This window comes from Puma concolor, chromosome D2 (genome assembly GCF_028749965.1).
Source record: "Puma concolor isolate L17-30 chromosome D2, mPumCon1.1.hap2, whole genome shotgun sequence".
In the NCBI taxonomy this organism is placed as follows: Eukaryota; Metazoa; Chordata; class Mammalia; order Carnivora; family Felidae; genus Puma; species Puma concolor.
In genome coordinates this window covers 49,146,414-49,160,031 of record NC_141677.1, presented here as the reverse complement: position 1 = coordinate 49,160,031, position 13,618 = coordinate 49,146,414, and the positions used below count along the sequence as shown (strand labels likewise).

At 41.2% G+C, this 13,618-nt stretch overlaps 1 protein-coding gene across 1 annotated transcript in view; it reads right to left on the bottom strand.

Moving 5' to 3' along the window:
- Window positions 1–13,618, bottom strand: part of OR13A1 (olfactory receptor family 13 subfamily A member 1) — a 28,308-nt gene that overhangs the window by 12,474 nt on the left and 2,216 nt on the right. Inside the window, exons 2-3 of the mRNA XM_086680299.1 lie at window positions 6,917–12,732; window positions 507–6,669 (exon numbers count right to left, since the gene is read on the bottom strand). Coding sequence (XP_086536425.1) covers window positions 11,734–12,693 — 960 coding nt within the window. The 5' untranslated portion in view covers window positions 12,694–12,732 and the 3' untranslated portion in view covers window positions 507–6,669; window positions 6,917–11,733. The remainder of the gene's footprint in view (window positions 1–506; window positions 6,670–6,916; window positions 12,733–13,618) is intronic.

Genomic DNA, 13,618 nt, shown 5'->3' with positions numbered 1-13,618 from the left:
ATATCCTTTCATTACATACACAAATATAATAACATGGACTCCCAAATGTCCATTATCCTCCATGAAAATCTTCAAAGATAGGGTACATATAATCCTCCCAGAATTTACAAAGTAAATTGCATTATGTTACTAAGGTAGTAACATACCAACTTCAGTTACTCCCAACTGCATTATGTTATTAAGATAGAGTTGAAAGCTCAAGTGGGAAATCCATCTGTGGTAATAAGATGAAGCTCTCTCTTACTCTGCCAGAACAGTGTCAAAGAACACCAGATAAAACCCAAAGTTTAAATAAGAGCTAAATGCCCAGGTTTCAGTTGGTAATAATTTGTCATACCAAGAACAAGGAAGAGCTCAACTTAAATATAAGAAGACAATTAATGTACACCAAGATATTAGAATTACTTGACAGAGTGTGAAGCAGCCATCACAAAAATGCTTCAATAAGCAATTACAAACATGCTTGAAACAAATTTAAAAATAGAAATTCCAGTCAAGAGGGGCACCTGGGTGGCTCAGTTGGTTGAGTGTCCGACTTCAGCTCAGGTCATGATCTTACGGTTTGTGAGTTCCAGCCCCGCGTCGGGCTCTGTGCTGACAGCTCAGAGCCTGGAGCCTGCTTCTGATTCTGTGTCTCACGCTCTCTCTCTGCCTCTCCCCCATTCACACTCTGTCTTTCTCTCCTTCAAAAATAAATACACATTAAAAAATTTTAAAAAAAAGAAAGAAATTCCAGTCAAGAAATAACAGGCATAAATTAGAATGAAAATTCCAAATGAAAATTTTGGAACGGAAAAATATCATAACTAAATTTCTTAAAAAATTCAAGGGATGTACTGAACAGCAGCATGCAGAAGATAAAGGAACAAATCAATGAACTCAAGATAGAATAATAGAGAGGTGCCTGGGTGGCTCAGTCAGTTAAGTGTCCAACTTCGGCTCAGGAAATGATCTTGCAGTTCGTGAGTTTGAGCCCCGTGTCAGGCTCTGTGCTGACAGCTTGGAGCCTGGAGCCTGCTTCTGATTCTGTGTCTCCCTATCTCTCTGCTCCTCCTCTGTTCACTCTTTCTCTCTCTCTCTCTCAAAAATAAACATTTTTAAAAATTTAACAAGATAGAATAGAAATTACCAATCTGAAAGAAAATGGACTGAAAAAAAAAGATATAACCTCATGGACCTGTGGAACTATAACAAAAGAGCTAACATTTGTGTCATTGGAGTCTGAAAAAGAGGAGAAACAGAGTGGGACTGGAAAAAGACTTGGAAGAAACAAAGGCTGAAAACTTCTTAAGTTTGGCAAACAATACAACTTACAAATTCAAGAAGATGAATAAATTCTAAATAGGATAAATTCAAAGAAATCCATACCAATACATGTCATATTCAAATTTCTGGTAATTGAAGAGAAAGAAAAATTTGAAAGCATCAAGAGAGAAACAACACATTACCCAGGGTAAAGAACAATTCAAATGACAGTAAATTTCTCATTACAAACCATGGAGGCTAGAGGAAGTAGCACAATATTTTTCAAGTGCTGAAAGAAAAGTATTATCAATACACAGAATCCTACATCCAGTGAAAATAAGCTTTAGGAATGAAGGGGAAATAAAGACATTCTCAAATGAAGGAAAACTAAAAGAATTTGTCACCAGTTTATCTATCCTAAAAGAATGACCAAAGGAAGTTCTCTAAACATAGGAAATGATACCTAGAGCAACCACTAAAAAGATATAAAAAGATACACTCAAAAGCATTATAGATAAATAAAAATTGAGTTATTAAAAAAAATTCAAGTAACCCACATGAAGACAGGAAAAAGAAAACATGGAAATGAAAAACAAGCAGAAAACAAAATGTAAAATAGCACACTTAAACCCTAAAACATCAAAAATCACATTAAATATGAAAACACCAGTTTAAATACTGATAAAATGGATTTTAAAACATCATCCAATTATATGATATCTATAAGCACTCACTTTGAATACAGCAATATAGGCAGTTTGAAAGTAAAAGGATAGGAAAAGACTTCCATGCAAATACTTATCAAACGAAGGCAGGAGTGGTTATATTAATATCAGACAGAGGACACTTCAGAGCAAAGAAAATTACCAAAGTCAAAGAGGGACATTACACAATAATGAGAATGTCAATATATCAAGACACAGCAATCCTAAATGTGTGCACCAAACAAGAGAGCTGCAAAATACATAACCTAAAAACTGATAGAACTGAAAGGCAAAAAAGACAATTAATAATTACACTTGGATACTTCACCATCCCTCTCTCAACAATTGATAGAACAAGTAGACAAAAAAAGAAAAATGCAGTAAGGATATAGACAAACTCAACATCATCAACCATCAGGTTCTAACTAACAATTATAGAATACCCACCCAACAACAAAGAAATCACATTACTTTCAAGTGTCTATAAAACATGCTGATCACTTGATCTTGGTCAAGTTCTGGTGAGAGCTCTCTTCCTGGCTTGCAGACAACTACCTTCTTACAATATCACATGATAGAGATAACTCTGGTGTCTCTACCTCTTCTTGTAAGAGCATCAGCTCTAGCAAATTAAGACTGTACCCTTATGATCTCATTCAACCTTAATTACCACCTTAAATTTCCTGTATCCAATATAGTTACATGGGGGGTTAGGGCCCCAACATATAAATTTGGGGGGACACAGTTTAGTCCATATCATGCCCTGATACTAAAACCAAAGACAGTATATAAAGAAAACTGCAGGCGGAATTTCCTCATAAATATAGATACAAAAATCTTTAACACAAAATTAGCAAGAATTCGGCAATACATACAAAGAATTCTATACCATGGCAAATGAGGTTTATTCCAGGGAATACTGCTCAGCTAGGTGGTTTCCACTCAGAATCTTTCATGCAGTTGCAGTCGAAGGTCTCATCACTTACATGACTGGTATCTGAACTACAAAGATTCAAAGAGCTGAGGGCTCCACCAGTATCTAGGTCTCCATACAGTTTTTCTAGATGGTCTCTCTAGATGGTCTAGGTGGTGGCTTCAAAGTAGATATCTTATGTGATGGCTTAAAAGTGAATATCCCAAGAGACAGAACCAGACAGAATAAGCTATACTGCTTCTGTTCTCCTAGACTTGGATATCTTGCCACATCACTTCCACCATACTCTATTCTTTCCCTTTCTCTGTCTTTGATTATCTTTGTCATAGCCTTTTCTTAACCCCCTTAAAATTCCCTCTTCCATCCCCCATCAAACCACCAAATTCTTCTTATATTCTCAGACAAAGATTCTCTTTTTTCTAGTTATTCTTTATGGATTTTGTTTGAGACAAACTCAGAGGAAATAGGAGGTAGCATTCACCTTTCACAACTGAAAGAGGGTTATCAAGGAGGACCAGTTTATCATTCCCAATTCTTCACCTCTTCCCTGTAATAAGTATATATCCATGTCTTTTGCCATGTGATGTAGCAGTACTTGTTTCTAGAGCAAGCCAAGTATGTTTCCTCATCCCACTGATGTAGGGCTTGATTAGTGGAATGTTAGTAGACATGATACAAGTCAAGGCTTTAAATGGATTGGTTTGGTTTGGCTTAGTTTCTTGCACTACATCCATCCATCAGCCATGAGCAGATCATGCTCCAGTTGGCCACATATCTCTGAAATCTGAGAAGACATGTGCAGCACCCCTGAAGCTAATCTTCAGCCAGAGCCACGGCTATCATATAGCATCGTATCCAGCCAATCTACAACCTGTGTGTGAGTAAAAGACATATTTGTCCCTGAAGCTACCGAATTTGGGGATTAGTACATAATATTGCCACAGAAAAAAATTACCAAAACCCATAGTAATAGTGAGGATTTAACTCCTCTAAGTTGCAAAAGAGGATGACAGCAGTCTGTTTAAATTAGCAAATACTTCCTTTTATGTTTGTGGGTAAAGAATTATCAAAGTTCCTTCCTTTTCTGCATGTTGACTTGATCTTCTGTTTACTTTCTAGAATTGTTCCTCTGTAAATCTCATAAATATGAAAAGCCAATTGTGACCCTTGAGTGGTTGGCTGCTTCTCCATATAAGGAAATAATACCTGATGAGAAGCCATAATTTTGGGCTTCCCTTACCTTAGAAGTCACCTGTACTAGTTTGCAAGGGATGACATAACAGTTACCACAAACTGGGTGGCTTAAAGCAACAGCAACTCATTTTCTCATAGTTCTAGATGTTCAAAGTTTGAAATCAAGGTATCATTAGAGCCATGCTCCCTCTGAAGGCTCAAGGAAAGGATCTGTCTTTCCCTTTTATAGTTTGTGGTGGTTGATGGCAGTCTTTGACACACTCCAATGTCTTTCTCTCCCTCTCTTCATCTGTATGTCTGTATGAATAGACATACAGAAGGACGCCAGTCCTCTGTAGAAGGTCCTCTTCTTAGAAGGACACCAGTAATATTGGAGTAAGGACCCACTTACTCATCTTAACTAATTACATCTGCAACAACCCAATTCCCAAGTAGGTTCACATTTAAAGTCCCAGGATAAACATGAATTTTGAAAATACATTATTCAAGAGATATTGGCCTTTGTGGGACATGTAGATCTTGTCTCCTTCCACCTGAGATGTCATCTTGGAGAGCCAAAGATAATAGCTCCTGGGTGACTATGTAGACTACCACAAGGACAACTCCTACTGAAGAAGGATGCTTGACACTGCCCTTCAAGTAAGCTATGGTTCCTACTGTATCCTTCTAAGTGAATTCAGCCAATGATCTGAATGCTATTAAGTCTTACTTGATCTCTCAGTTGGGCACCGTTACAAGTTTAACTTAACAATGTTAAGAAATTACTTTTGTAATCCATTTTACATTCTGTACGTATATGAAGCAAATGTCCAAATTGACTACAGGAAAACTTAGGGGTGCATATGTTAGCACTGTATCAGTGGGAGGTTGAATGAGGACTTCAGTCATATATAAAACCAAATCCTATTTACATAGCAGTAACAACTAAATTGTGTACTTTTATCATAAGAAATCATATGTCCAAATATTAAAAAAGACTGGAAGGGGTGCCTGGGTGGCCCAGTCAGTTAAGCATCCAATTTCAGCTCAGGTCATGATCTCACAGTCCGTGAGTTCGAGCCCCACGTCGGGCTCTGTGCTGACAGCTCAAAGCCTGGAGCCCGTTTCGGATTCTGTGTCTCCCTCTCTCTCTGCCCCTCCCCTGTTCATGCTCTGTCTTTCTCTGTCTCAAAAATAAATAAACGTTTAAAAAAATTAAAAAAAAAAAAGACTGGAAGATGGACCTTATTTCCTGTTCATTTACACTGGGCCTGGGGGGATAGCCATAGCAACTGCTCACATACTGTTAAGAACTATTTCTTTGTTTGCTATAGTTCTGTGAGTCTCATGGACACAAGCTTCACTGGCTTTCAGAACTAGGTGTTTTGGACCCCATCACTTTGGTGGGAGTCTTATAAGTTGGGATACTAAATGTTGTCCTGTTTATGGTGAGAGTACGTCTTAGCTTTTCTACCCATTTTGCTGTGGGTATTTTCACATTTGCTTGATGTGTAGGAGTCCCTCAGCTAGTTTTTGGATTTCTTTCAGAGGGAATTTCTGTATGTGTGGCTGTACATTTAGTGTGTCTGTGGGAGGAGGGAAGTTCAGGAGCCTCCTATGTTATCATCTGAGTCAACTCCCACTATTCTTAATCTGGACCAACCATTCTTATGTTCCACAATCACTCTTGCCCGCATGTTCTTGCCAGGAATCTAAGCCTGGAATAGTCTCTCCTTTCTCCATTCTCACTCAAAAGTAGCCCTTCTAGCCATGACTTATTCTTTAGATATCAGCTTAAATGACATTTGTTAGAGGAGGCCTATAGGTGAAATTCTCTTGCTGTGGTTAAGCCTTCCCTTTGATGACATTTTACTTTCATTATTTGTTAAACTGCCTTCCCAACCACATGGTAAGATAATGTTTACCCATCTTTCTCACTGCTGTATCCTCAGGAGGTATTACAGAGATTGATGAAGACAGAATAAGTATTTGTGGTAAGAGAACAGGATGAAATGGAAGTCTATAAGGAGACAGAATGAGATAATGATAACAGTTGATCCTAGCCAAATAGTAATACCAGCAGAAAAAGAATATTTCGGGAGAAAATTATGTAGGTTTTATAACACATATTGATCCAATTAATACCCTAATAGTTGGTCTTATTTTCAATTTGTTTATACACATTGCATTATAATCTCTGAGTCCTCTCAAATCTATAATTAGCCTCCAGCAATAAGAGAACAGTGGCCCTAAGTCTTTAACCAAAGAACCAAGGACACTGACATGTAATCATGTAACTGGATCCTAAGATCTATGAAAGACCCCCAGAAAGGATGATAAGGGAGACTTTAATTCACAAAGTACCTCCAAAAATGCACATGGTTAGGTTTCCAGATGCCAAGATAATTACCTCTGATTGAAGGAGAGATAAAGGCCTTCTCCCTACACCCAGCGGTAGGTGTACCAGGAAAACAAGGACAGTCATCCTGAGATGGGATAATAAAGATAAACAAACTACTCTGAAACCATGAATCAGGTCAGGATAAAAAGTTGTCTAGAGCATTCAAAGAGATTCCTCTCCAGCCCAGTTGTGCAATGAGGAAATGTTGACACCTTTTTTATTTTTTATTTTTATTTTTTTAATTTTTTTTTCAACGTTTATTTATTTTGGGGACAGAGAGAGACAGAGCATGAACGGGGGAGGGGCAGAGAGAGAGGGAGACACAGAATCGGAAACAGGCTCCAGGCTCTGAGCTATCAGCCCAGAGCCCGACGCGGGGCTGGAACTCACGGACCGGGAGATCGTGACCTGCCTGAAGTCGGACGCTTAACCGACTGCGCCACCCAGGCGCCCTGACACCTTTTTTAAAAGGATCCTGAAATTTGTAAGAGGAAGACTGAAAGAACTCTTAATTCTTATAAGAAATATCACCTAGGGTCATGAGAAATAATGACAAAATCAGAATTATTGTCTCCTCACTCCTGGAGCAGAATGTACTCTTTCCCTTGACCTGCTGTCAAGTGTCTGAGACAGAAACGGAGGGAGTAGAATTTAGATCAGAGCCCAAAGCACTCCTGCTGGAGACCATGGGAGCAACAGCAGCAGCTGCTGCATTAAACCAAACACCCAATGAAGGGAGGCCTCCATCAATCAATGCCCAAGTGGGAAACAAACTATATCACACAACTTCACAGAGAAGATTTAGTATAGGAATTGGTTAGACAAGTTTTGGAGGACCATAAGGGCATGAGGCAAACATTGAGATGATAAAGAGACAGCAAGTGCAGAAGGAAGCTTTATCTCCCGGGGCTGGAGGAACCAAAAGAGAGCTGAAAGCCGTTGTAACTGAGAAGTCCAGAGAAGGTGCTCCACTGATCTGGGTCAGAGTCCTCTGATGAGGGTGTGCTTCCTGGGTAGACTTGTTCTTCTTGTGGTGTGAAGAGACTCCACGGAGCTAGGACTCAGGCCTCTGAGGAACAGGCACTGCTCAGAGAGTGTTGCTTCCTTGGGACCTTGGACGAGACAGTTCCCACTGAGCTGGGATTCAAACCTCTGAGTAGGCAACATTGGTGAGCACATGCTAGTGTCTCTGAAGGGCTAATGAGGCTGCTCCTGCAAGTGGGAAAACTGCAGCCAGCTGATGTCCCTGGGCCCAATCACTCCTGTAAAGTTAAAAAAAAAAAAAAAAAAAAAAAAAAAAAACAGCATCAGGGCAATGCTGACAGAAGAAGGAAGCAAGTTCTTTCTGCATCTACTGTTTCAATCTTTCTCTAGGGACCCCTCTGGGCAGAAACTCACAGAAATTCAGCTGCAAACGTGAAATATGGTTTGTAGAACCCCAGGCCCAGAGTCCAGATCTGGAACTGGAGCTGAGAGACAATAGATTAATAATGAACCAGTTGCTGCCCAAGAAACTTAAGACTTCCCCATCTAGACTAGCTCAGGTAGCTACCCCAGCACAGAGAGAAGCAGGAGAATGTGGTGTGTTTCCTGGCATGTACATCCACATAAAAGTCATGCCGGGTAGATTAGTTGGCATCCCAAGGAATCTGACTGGAGGTTGGATTAAAATTTGGGCTTTGAGATTTTACACTGTCCAGTAGAGGAACTATGGATGACAGTTTTGTTTTAGAAGGTACACATTTATGGTGCTACCTAATCACCATAATTCATTATAATTCAGAAAAATGAAGCATTCTGATGGGTCTCAATTTTCTCATAGGTCTTTCACAGCGAGGGCAAAAGTGTTTAAAGTGGAAAAGACAGCATGTGGAGGACGCCTGGGTGGCTCAGTTGGTTGAGCATCCAGCTTTGGCTCAGGTCATGATCTCACAATTTGTGAGTTTGAGCCCCGCGTCAGGCTCTGTGCTGACAGCTCAGAGCCTGGAGCCTGTTTCAGATTCTGTGTCTCCCTCTCTCTCTGCTCCTCCCCTGATCATTCTCTCTCTCTCTCTCTCTCTCTCTCTCTCTCTCTCTCTCTCTCTCAAAAATAAACATTAAAAAAATTTTTTTTAAAAAAGACAGCATGTGAAAGCACAAAACAGCAGATCAACTCAGTATCCTACTACCAAGAGATTCAGACTCAGAGGTATGAGGAATCCCAGCCCACCAAAGACCTGAGGTTTGCTTACCCCCCAAAAAGGATGAAACAAGACGGAATCATGGCTTGGTCCTCAAATTTGACATGGGACCAATGTAAGGAAACACTGTCCTCCAAAGTCCAGATCCCTTCTTAATCTCATGTTTTTCTAGAGAATGCCAGGTGTACTCTCTAGCTGAGCTGCCAACACAGTAGGACCCAGCTATGGTGCCTGGCTAATGGGCAGAGCTCTCAACCAAGGAGGCTGCTGGGCTCACTCCAGCTGGTGGTGGAGGACTAGGGACTAGCCTTGCCTCTGTGCTCTGACCCCTCCCAGACAAGGCAGGCCAAATGCCTCTTGCTTGCCTTCAATGAAATTAACCCTCCAGCCTCCTTTTTTAAGACAAGGGAGGCTCCTAGATTAAATTTAAAAGATAAAATAAGAATCTGCTCCATGCAACAGAAAATTAAATGTGATGGGACTTCTGCCATCTTATGAATCCCTTTTTCTGGAATAAATGCCTGCCCCTGCCAGACAGGGCTCTAAGAAATCCATATCTGGAGAAATGGCTCAGGTCTCTCCTTTTGTTAAGCCTGTTAAGATTGTTAAGCAATATTCAAAAAGACTGCTCTTCCAGGTCCACTGTCAGGTTGGACAAGAGCTGTAGTGGGCTTGCTGCTTGCTTACAAAGTCTCTTGTCCCAACCATGTATGGTGCCAGAAGGTGGAGTCCATGATAGGCCCTAAAGTATATTTTGGTGGGTAAGAGCATACACTTTAAATTCTTGGAGCTTTCATTGAAATCCTACCTCCACCTCCCGCTCATTATGTAATTTGGATGTATTACCTAGTCTCATAGTGTTACTGGAAAACCAGAGATAAGTTGTGGCAATACTTAATCCCCAGACCTGACATATAGAAGCTTTCACATTAGCTGGGGGCAGTAGTGGTGGAAGTGGCATAGCGGCAACCACAAATCCCAAATGTAAGAGATGCTGGCTGACTCTAGTTCAGTGGTTCTCATCCAGAGACAATTTTTCTCTCTCCTCACCCTCAAGGAGATTTGGCAACGTCTAGAGACATTCTTGGTTGTCACAACTGGAGTGGTTCTACCGGCATCTAGTTGGTAGAGGTCAAGGATGCTGCCAAATATCTTATGATGCACAGAACAGCCCCCCACAATGATTCAGCCCAAATGTCAACAATGTCAAAGGTGACATACCCTAGTGTAGCTGTACCCAAGGATCAATTCCTAAACTGAAGATAAAGGAAAGCCAATATAAAACACAAGAATACAACTACCTCATTGTCTGGAGCCAAAGGATAGGAAGGTGGCTAAGACTTCAGTTCATAAAGCAGCTTCCACAGATGGGGAGCTGTATGCACCACAGGCTCATATCTTATCTCTCTCAGCCAGACCCCTTATCATATGGTTGTTGGTGTTGGCAGACCAATCTGGCAGAACACTTACATGAGATGTGCTTGAGTCAAGGAGGCCAAAAGGGTAAGGGCTTGTGGCTGGGGAAACATTCGAAGAAAGGATGAGCTTCCTTTAACTGATAGACATTATCAAAGACAAAAAGCAGAGAAATGGGTAAGTTGAAGTTCTAACAGTTCCTCTCTGTGGCTCTTCAAAGAATCGATAATGCGAAGTCATAGTCAGCCAGTCATAGAAAATGTTGCCTGCTGGATGCCAGCGGAGTCATGAGTTTGTCTGCACTAAATCACAAGGACCAATTTTAAGAGATAACATATAGGGAAGCAAGATCTGCTTCTCTTTCTCAGCTAAGAAAGGCAAACTGGTGGTGGTTCCTACAAAAGGAGTCAAAAAAAAAAAAAAAAAAAAAAAGAACTTCAGGTTTGTTGAAGGAAAAGAATGCATCTGTTCCTGAGAAGGCAAACTCTAAGCAAGACAGAGCTCTGGCAGGGAGGGATGATCCACCTGGATCTAGAGGCCACAGAGAGAAGGATCAGCTGCTCACATAGGACTCAGAGTACAAAGCCTGAGACAGGGTTCAACCGAACAGAAAAGAGAAGTGATCTGAAAACTGAAATGGACCCGTTTGCATTTGAAAGAGCAGGAAAAAAATTGGGGACTGAAAGATGACAGGCTCTGGGGAGCTGGGAAAGAATCCAGGACTAAGGAAAGGTGGAAGATCCATCAACAGGAACTCCTTCATTTGGCCTTTCCTGAGCAGAGATGGTATCACTCATGAGCCTGAGGCTTCCTGAGATAAATAGGATCCACTCTGTATCAGAAACCACCACAGTGGCTTCTCATTTACCCATCCCAATGCTGCTTCTCACCAGGTCATTTTTAGAGAGTTGAATCCACCGCTGCCCCAGCAGCCCCTTTCTGTATCTTAACCCCCACCTACCCTTTCCAGCTAGCCACCACACACATCACCCTGAGCCAGGCAGGGGTGAGGGGCTGTGACATCCAAGTTTCCTTAGCTGCCCCTGTCCTCAGTGATCACTCACCAGCAGGATTATCTTAAACTTACAGAGCACTTGATATCATTGTCTTCAGTTCTCTTGTTCAGTCTGGACACAATCTCTAGATTCATTTATTTTCCCCATTACACTTAGAAGGAAACTACAGCTGAAGTGGATTGAGTACTCTGAAAGAGTCTGAATTTGAACGCAGATCTTCTCCTCAACCAGTGTAGGGCTCCTTCCACACTGCACATGTCTTCTCTATACATCCACACCACACCCTGCAAAGCAACGCTGTTATGTCTTTTCTTTTTACATTCATCATCATGAGTACTAGTGTATTCTTAACTGAATTACCAATTTTCTAAGGATATAGATCAAATGAGTTTTGTTTTGCCAGATGAGTAATGTGCTCTTAATCACTCAATACTCATTTAAGTACTATTTATTTTTTTAAAAAATCCATTACAAGATGCGGAAAATATAAAAATTGCAAGAAACCAAGACGATTACCAATAATTGCTCTACACAGCATGTTGAAAACCTCGTAATCACACTGGTTCATTAGTGGTAGTTTTCAAAACCTTATTCATTGGAGAGTCTCTGAGGCCACCGTGGACTTCAATATGCAGTCTCCAACAAAAGTTGCAGAAGACAGAAATTAATTTCTGGTGAAGAAGAAAATCTTCCTGAGGGCTGCTTTGACCTCCTTGTTTCTCAGAGTATACATAAGGGGGTTGAGAGTAGGGCTCAACATGGTGTACAATACACCAGCCAATTTGCTCTTCTCTGCACTGTAGCTAGAGACAGGGCTTATGTAGGCATAGAAGACAGCGGTATAATACATACACACCACAATGAGGTGGGAAGAGCAGGTGGAAAAGGCTTTTTTCTTCCCCTCTACAGTCCGCATCTTTAGAATGCTGGAGATGATAAAGCCATATGACACGACGGTCATCAGGAAGTTCAATATGCCATAAAAGGCGTCAGCCAGGACAATCATGATGCTATTCACATAGGTGGAGCTACAGGAGAGAAGCAACAGAGGAGGGACCTCACAGAAAAAATGGGTAACGATGTTGGGACCACAGAAATTCAACCGCAGCATCAGCCCAGTGTGGATGGCTGTGTTGAAGGCACAGAGTACCCAGACACCTGTGGTCAGCTTGCTGCAGAAAGCCTTGCTCATCATGGTGCTGTAATGCAGAGGGTGGCAGATGGCTGCATACCGGTCATAGGCCATGACCGTGAGGAGGAGCAGCTCAGAGGATGCAGCCCATGTGAGGAAATAGAGCTGGGCCATGCAACCCCCATAAGAGATGGAGTTCTCCTCTGGCATCAGACCCTCCAGTGCTTTGGGCATGATGGAAGAGGTGCAGATAATATCCATGGTAGCCAAGTTGAACAGAAAAAAGTACATGGGGGTATGGAGCCCAGAGTTGAAGCTGATGGCCAAAATGATGAGGAGATTACCTGTGAGGGCCACAGAGTAGAGGGAGAGGAAACAGCTGAATAAGAGCACATGGTATTCTGGGTGCTCTGAAAAGCCCTGCAAGATAAACTCTGTTACTAGCGTCTGGTTACTCATGGTCCTTGGGCTGAGAGGGGTTTCCATGATCATCAGGTGAATCTCTACTCACAGCTCCATGTGATTTCAGGACTAGAGAGAGAAATGAGAGGTATCCTAAAGTAGGCTGCTACTATGCTTCATTCATACCTGACATCATGGCATGAGCAATATTATACAGATATATGAAGGCTTCTTAATGAAGAGAAACATACCAATATGACATTAAGCAAAGGGTGTGAACATGTAGCCCATAAAAAGTGAGTACAAATGGCCAATTCATAAAGCATCATTCAACTTCAAACAAATGCAAGTTAAATCAGTAATTCATTCTTTATGAACCATGTGGCAAAGTTTGAAAAGCATGGTTTTGACTAACACTAGCATGGGTGCCAAGATGCAGGCCTTTTAAAATTCATATTCCATTTGAGCCAGAACTTTCACTTCTAGGAATTTATCCTGCAGCAATAATTAAGTCCATCTTCAAGGTGTAATCACAGCATTATTTATAATACTGAAAATATAAAAGCAACTTATACTCTTAAAGGTCAGTATATTACAATATGTTCCTATAGTATAATGCTCTATACCTATCGAAATGATGCTTTAGAGGTGTTTTACTGATGTTTACAAAAAAGCATGAAGAGGGGCGCCTGGGTGGCGCAGTCGGTTAAGCGTCCGACTTCAGCCAGGTCACGATCTCACGGTCCGTGAGTTCGAGCCCCGCGTCGGGCTCTGGGCTGATGGCTCGGAGCCTGGAGCCTGTTTCCGATTCTGTGTCTCCCTCTCTCTCTGCCCCTCCCCCGTTCATGCTCTGTCTCTCTCTGTCCCAAAAATAAATAAACGTTGAAAAAAAAATTTTTAAAAAAAAAGCATGAAGAAAGTTCAAAAGTAGTATGTACAATAGGATCTTATTTTGAGTTTAAGAAAAAAAAATCACGTTTGTACATATACCTATAGAAAAAAACCAACTGGTTCT